The sequence below is a fragment of the Lytechinus pictus genome, chromosome 4 (assembly GCF_037042905.1).
Source record: "Lytechinus pictus isolate F3 Inbred chromosome 4, Lp3.0, whole genome shotgun sequence".
NCBI lineage: Eukaryota > Metazoa > Echinodermata > Echinoidea > Temnopleuroida > Toxopneustidae > Lytechinus > Lytechinus pictus.
In genome coordinates, this window is record NC_087248.1 from 28,904,593 (window position 1) to 28,911,384 (window position 6,792).

General features: G+C 37.8%; 1 protein-coding gene across 1 annotated transcript; it reads left to right on the top strand.

Moving 5' to 3' along the window:
• Window positions 1–1,181: 1,181 nt before the first annotated feature.
• LOC129258676 (uncharacterized) lies at window positions 1,182–4,711 on the top strand. The gene is made up of 3 exons (XM_054896908.2): window positions 1,182–1,313; window positions 2,176–2,310; window positions 2,805–4,711. The coding sequence occupies exons 1-3, from the start codon at window positions 1,211–1,213 to the stop codon at window positions 3,188–3,190; spliced, it is 624 nt and encodes a 207-aa protein (XP_054752883.2). The 5' UTR covers window positions 1,182–1,210; the 3' UTR covers window positions 3,191–4,711.
• The last annotated feature ends 2,081 nt before the right edge of the window (window positions 4,712–6,792 follow it).

Here is a 6,792-nt window from a genome sequence, read left to right on the forward strand (position 1 = left end):
AGTTATATTTTTGGGGTGCATGAGACGGAAACACACGTCCTCAAATAAATAAGATTGTGTCGTGTGTATTTGCGCGAGGGAAAATATGTTGCGCCTGTGTGTGAAGACGTTCCTCTTTTACCACCAATACACCGGCCCTGCTGGCTACGTTAGTCCCCGATATATTTAAGCCTACGTATAAGATAAAAATAACTTAGTTCACAATTTTCATGAAGATGAACTAAATTTTTTTGCAGATTGTATGCCAAATCCGTGCCCTCATTCTAGTTCATGTGTTGAGACTGAGGATAGCTTCGATTGCGTTAACCATGAAGTCACTGAAGTTACTGGTAACACTGTAACAGGTGGGTATATCGACAAATGGCTGTAAAAGATTTTCCATGGTTTTGAAAACTTGGTAAATATGATAAATATGATATCTGAAAATTCGATGTCAGACATTAAGTTTCGTTCCTATTACATTTATATCATAATGTTGTGAATGAAATTTTTATTTGTGAGGGTGGAGCTATATGATGTTACGGATTTTGGAGGGGTTAATCTTTATAATTGAAACAAATTTTATATCCGAACGGATATCAAATTTGTTTCAATTATAAAAATTAACCCCTCCAAAATTATTCGCCAACTCAAGGTTGGAGGTTATCAATTTCTCACCACTTCATAATCATAGGTGAATACATGGCATTATAACCAGGCATGATTATGGTATTTTTTTTAAACATGCTCTCATGGAATTTGCAGTCTTGGTAAATATGCGGCAATGTCAGAATATACAGTATACGTTGATAAAATTCATTGTTTTGAGGGTTGAATTTGAATGATTGATTTGTGATGTTTAGCTCATGCGTGAAATGAGAGTCCTCACAACGTAATAGTAATAATAATTTAATGATAGAATACTGGTGGCATCTGATTATCAGGGCTTATTTGTAAGTCTTGAATAGCCCTCTGGTAAAGGAGGGTCCTTTGCAAAAGCAGCGATCCTTGCAAAAGAGAGGAAAACATTAATCTCCACAATGCAGATTGAAAATACTCGGAATAATGCTGTCCCCTGACATTTGACTAAAATTAGGAGGCTTAAGAAATTAGAAAAGTTATCTAATGCAAATAATAATGTGCATGGAATTATGTTAACTGACATTTGTTATTTTCAACTAATGATCTTTTTCAAGCTGCTCATACGACATATATTCCTGGAAGTTCTGCTATGGCAACGGAATCTACGACAACTGATAAGCCTAATACCACTGAGGTTTTAGGAGTGGAAGATACCACAGCAGCTCCGACAACCTCCTTACCATATACAGAATGTAAGTCACTTATTGTTTAAGCCACACCAACGAAACCGACTCCAAACCGACCAACGGTCTGTCATGAAGGTTTTATCGATTTTTGGTCGGTTTCGCCAAAAACTGTATCATGAAGAAAAGATTCAACAAGGCACGTTTGTGCCTTCGAAGTTAAAGATTTGAATGTTTAAGAGGGATGATGGTTCCTACTATTTCTTTTGGGGGGATTTGGGAGGGGTTATTCGCCAATCAACATCATAAGCTTGCATTCTAAAACAAGTATCATGTTGACCACCTTTACAAGAAGCTACAGGGTCAGTATTCCAGGAATTCGGTCAAATATGGGCAATAATGTGGTGGGCCTACTTCGAGACAAAGTTCAAGAAAAAAAATGGGGGTATTGGTCTTTTGAAGGTATATCGTTAGGTTTTTTTCCTCTTTCTACGATTACAATGCCGAGGAAATTCCTAGACACAATATTGTAATTCGCTTCTTCTTTAAGGTTCTTACACCAACAGTAAGTGTCAGCAAGGCAGTGACATCTTTGGCCGCACTTTTAGCTGATGCGTGAAAAGCCTAACATGAAAGTCCATACAATTTAATAGCAATAATAATATGATAGGTCTCTGATTATCAGGGTTCATTTAGTAAGCCTTGAATAGCCCTCTGGTAAAAGAGGGTCCCTTGCAAAAGCAGCGATCCTTGCAAAAGCGGGGAAAACATTAATCTCCACAATGTAGATTGAATATACTCGGAATAATGCTGTGCCCTGACATTTGACTAAAATTAGCAGGCTTAACAAATTAGAAAAAGATATCTAAAGCAAATAAAAGTGTGCATAATAATTACATTTGTTATTTTCAAACTAATGATCTGTTTCAAGCCGCACACACGACATATATTCCTGGAAGTTCTGCTATGGCAACGGAATCTATGACAACTGATAAGCCTACCACTGAGGTCTTAGGAGTGGAAGATACAACAACAGCTCCGACAACCTCCTTACCATATACAGAATGTAAGTCACATTTCAAGCCACAACAGCGAAACCGACCAATGGTCTGTCACGAAGGTTTTCTCGATTTTGGGTCGGTTTCGCCAAAAACTGTATCATGAAGATAAGATTCAACAAAGCACGTTTGTGCCTTCGAAGTTAAAGATTTGAATGTCTAAGAGGGATGATGGTTCCTAGGATTTCTTTTTGGGGGGATTTGGGGGGATTATTCACCAATTTACATCATAAGCTTGCATTCTAAAGCAAGTATCATGTTGACAACTTTTACTAGAAGCTACAGTGTCAGTATTCCAGGAATTCGGTCAAATATGGACAGTACTATGGTGGGCCTCTTCGAGACGAAGTTCGAGAAAAAATGGGGATATTGGTTTTTTGAAGGGATATCGTTAGGTTTTTATTCTCTGTGTCTCTTTAGACGATTACAATGCCGGGGAAATTCCTAGACACATCAGCGTTAAATCAATGATTATATTATTGTAATTCGCTTCTTCTTTAAGGTTCTCACACCAACACTCAGTGTCAGCAAGGCTGGGACATCTTTGGCCGCAAGTGCTACATGTACGTTTCGATGGATGAAAATTGGAAATGGCATTCCGATAATTGTAAGAATAATTACAGCGCAACCATGTTGGTGATCGAATCAAGCGAGGAAAATGATTTCATCCGTCATGCATACGGCGATAACAGGAGGGATATCTGGCTTGGGTGCTTCCAGCAAACGAATTTAACGTATTGGTTCTGTCCTAAAACTGGCGCGAAGTGGTTCGATACGCGGGATACCATGGATACAGGCTACTGGAGTAAGTCAAGTCTTCTTTTTCACCCCGATCGTATGAATCTTAAACATGATGTTCACACCACCGAAACCTACCAAAGACTGTGAAAAACTGTTACGTTATTTCCAGTGGCATAATTGGTTTCAATTGTGTGACCGTAGCCCCTATGGCGTTATTCTTGGCAATCTTGAAGTAGCGCTTCGTGTGACTTTTCAAATTATTGGCCAAGATGATCGGAAGGCAGAATCATATACAGACAAGGAAAACGGAAGGGAGGAAAGCGTAAAATTATTCTCACTTGTGATTGACTATCAAGGGATAAAGGGGTGTGACAAGGTTTAGTCGGCCTAAAATTCGTTATTATCGGAAATAGTTAGAATAAAGCAATCTAAAAGCCTCGAGGCCTGTGGGTTGCACGGATTGTAATCGATACCTTAACAGATGAACTCCATTGATCAGTTAACGTTTTTCGTTATTTCGAAGGGCATTTATTGCTCTGATTTGGGATCTGTTTCGCTGGTATCATTGTAACGTAACATGCTAATGCCATAGTCACACCAGCGAAACGGATTCCATACCGATCGAAACTTTATCCATGATCAATTTATTTTCAATGACCCCATCATCAGTCGGATTAGATTCGGATTCATTCATGTCATTGTAGAATAATCCCAAAGTTATAACATAACAGTGAAACAGATCCAAGGCCGAACAGTTAGACTGGAATCGGTTTGTTGGTGTGGCAGGGCAGAAAATACCCAGGAAATACAGGTCAGGATGTTTGAATAACAAGTCAAGCCAGTCTATATTTCGAATTATGTGTCTATTTCCGTCCATTTATCTCGTCGGTCAATCATATTTCCATTTATTTTATTAACATACATATATGTTGCCGTCGTTAATCTATATTAAAAAAAAATTGGAGCAAGTCCAACCTTTTTTTTTCAACTAGAGGAAAAAAGGCAATTTTTTCACGTAAAACAGAAAATTGAAATGTGAAAAGATAGATTATTGTGGTGATCGTTCTCTTACAACAATTGAACTAGGGACCATTAGTGGCTATTCAAACCAAACTTTGGAACTCGCAAAAGAAGGGAAGGATTTATATGTACGGTGCGTATCAATAAAAAGTTTACACTTTGGAAAAGCCCTGGGAATTGAAAAATGTAGAATATGGGAATAATTTTTTTCACATACATTCTTAGGTTTGGGTCTCAATTATAAAATGAAAGTAACATTTTGACAGTATAGTTCACTTGACTGAGCGCTGCCAATTTTTGTAAAGCTCGCTGATCTGCTTATTTTCACGCTGTGTCAGAGGAAAATAAGGCGCCAACAAACTGACCTTGTGGTACATTTTCCATGCATTTCTTTTGTATTTTTAGCGTATTGAAAAAAAACAGATACATTTCAACATTTTGTAACAACTTTGCCACCGAAATTAACATTTTAACCCGAGGTAAGCACAACATTTACTTTTTTTGCCAGCTGGATCTGAGGATATAACTGAAGGCAAAGTTTTTTTCAGACACCTCAGCATTCTTTCACTAAGTTTGTATCATTTAAAGCATGTACAGTGGGACCACATTTCATATTTCATTTAATACTTGTTTATCCTCACTATTCTTAACAAAACTAAAAATCAAGCCAAAGCCATTTCATGTGAACCACAGCTCTGTGTAAAGCAGATATCAAGATGTCCTCGGTACAGTGGCGTAACAGGCGGGGCGCAGGGGGGGCAAGCTGCCCCCCCTGGCGGAGCTCACCGGGAAAATTAAAAAAAACGGGAAAAGACAAAAAGGGGGGAAGAAAGGGAAAGGGAAAGGAAAGAAAAAAGAGGAAAGAGGAAAGGAAAAGGGAAAAGAAAACTAAGAAAAAACATAAAAAAAGGAAAACGGAAAGATAACGGGAAAAGGAAGGAAAAAAGAACAAGTGAGAAAGAAGAATTCGCCGCGATATACAAATACATTAGCATGATTAGTAAGACAGGGAAATAAATTGAAGATGACAAAAAGGCAAACAAAAGCGGGAAATAAAGGCAGAATGGAATTAGCCAAAATCTAAATTGGAAAATAAAGAATAGGGACAAGATAACGTACACTACCGGGCTGCCGAGGATTGAGATAACGAGCGGGAAGAAAAATGGATGGTATATAGCATAATGTCGTATGAAAGTCTATCATAAACTTGCTAAATCTCTAAAGGCTCTGTCCAAGAGTCAAGACCCCGTGCAGTGGGGGCTCTTCATCTGTAACCTTTAATGGGTTCTATAACGGGCCCCTATATGGACCCTTCCTGCATTAAGCTTTACGTTGAAGGACTGGCGTACCGGGGGGTGGTTCCACAGCCAAGGGGAAATAAAAGAAAATAAAGGAGGCAGCGAAATGAGATGAATGAAAAAAAAGTATGACATGATATTTGCTATAATGATGTAAAAATCTATCACATAATTAGAATTTCATTTTAACAGGCCATTTTTTTCTGGCTCGCTTCCCTCGCTGGCGACTTTTTACAAATTTTCCCACATTTGCTATGGTGTGCCCCTCACAATATTTGGATGATTACGATACACAACTGCATTGAATTTATGTGTTGTGTTCAAGCTATATAAATATACACGCAATTTGATTAAAATAAGTGGCCATCAGTAACGGGTTTAAAATGGCTTTGATATCAAGAGGTTCCGGGGCTCTGCCCTGGACCCCACCCATAAAGCACTGTTATATGGATGAGTTTGGACCATGGCCCCCAAAAGTTCTACAACCAAACAAAAAAAATGAGGAAAGAAAGGAAAGTGTATTATATTTTTCTGAATATCACGTTAAAATCTATCTTCATGTTAGATTCTCATGAAAAGGTGATTTTTTATCTCGCTCGCTTCGCTCGCTCGGGACCTATATTAAGCTACTTCTTGCCAGAAGCGCCATACTCGGCCCCCTCGAACATATAGAGCTTCGCACTGATGCTCACAATCATAACAAAAATCATGTTTACCGTGGCGTACAAAAAAGAGAGAAAAAAGGAAAGAGAGGAGGGTGAATATGATATCATCTTTTTAACATTATGGCAAAATCATTCACAAAATTGGATTTTTGCAATAAAATGTAAAAAAATAAATTTCTTGCTCGCCTCGCTCCCTCGTTTATATATATATATATATATATTTGTCCGATACTCCATATCGCCCCCTCAAAATTTTTGCCTTATGACGCCATTGCCTGTTCCATGATATGACCGGGAAATTTTTTGGCTCTTGCCCCCCCCCCCCCCCCCCCTGGCCACCGACCCCTGTTACGCCGCTGCCTCGGTATGTGGGTAGGGAGGGCGCAATGGCGCTCTATGGGGTGTTTTGGGCAAGGAAACGACCCCGGGGAAATAACTTAAAAAGGTAAACATGGTATAAGATATCTTCAAATCATTTTTTTCCAGCTAAAGTCCTTGTGTTCTCCATTATAAATTTCTACTTGTTAATTCATATAACTATGAGGCGCCGAATGTACCAATATTATATAGAACAATTATTTGTTATATAATCATTATTTATTAAATAATAACTATTATTTATATATAATTTACATTTTATTTGTAAATAACTACTATTATATAAAATATCATTTCTAATTATTTATATATAATTCCAAGTAATACTTCATTATTTGTAAATAATAATAGTTCGACATTCCATTATTTATAAATAATGATTATTTGT

Excerpts from the sequence above, each read along its gene's own strand:
- LOC129258676 (XM_054896908.2), top strand. The coding sequence starts at position 1,211 with ATGGCAACGGAATCTACGACAACTGATAAGCCTAATACCACTGAGGTT. Across the intron at positions 1,314-2,175 it reads CTCCTTACCATATACAGAAT|CCGCACACACGACATATATT; the intron begins GTAAGTCACTTA and ends ATCTGTTTCAAG. Across the intron at positions 2,311-2,804 it reads CTCCTTACCATATACAGAAT|GTTCTCACACCAACACTCAG; the intron begins GTAAGTCACATT and ends TTCTTCTTTAAG.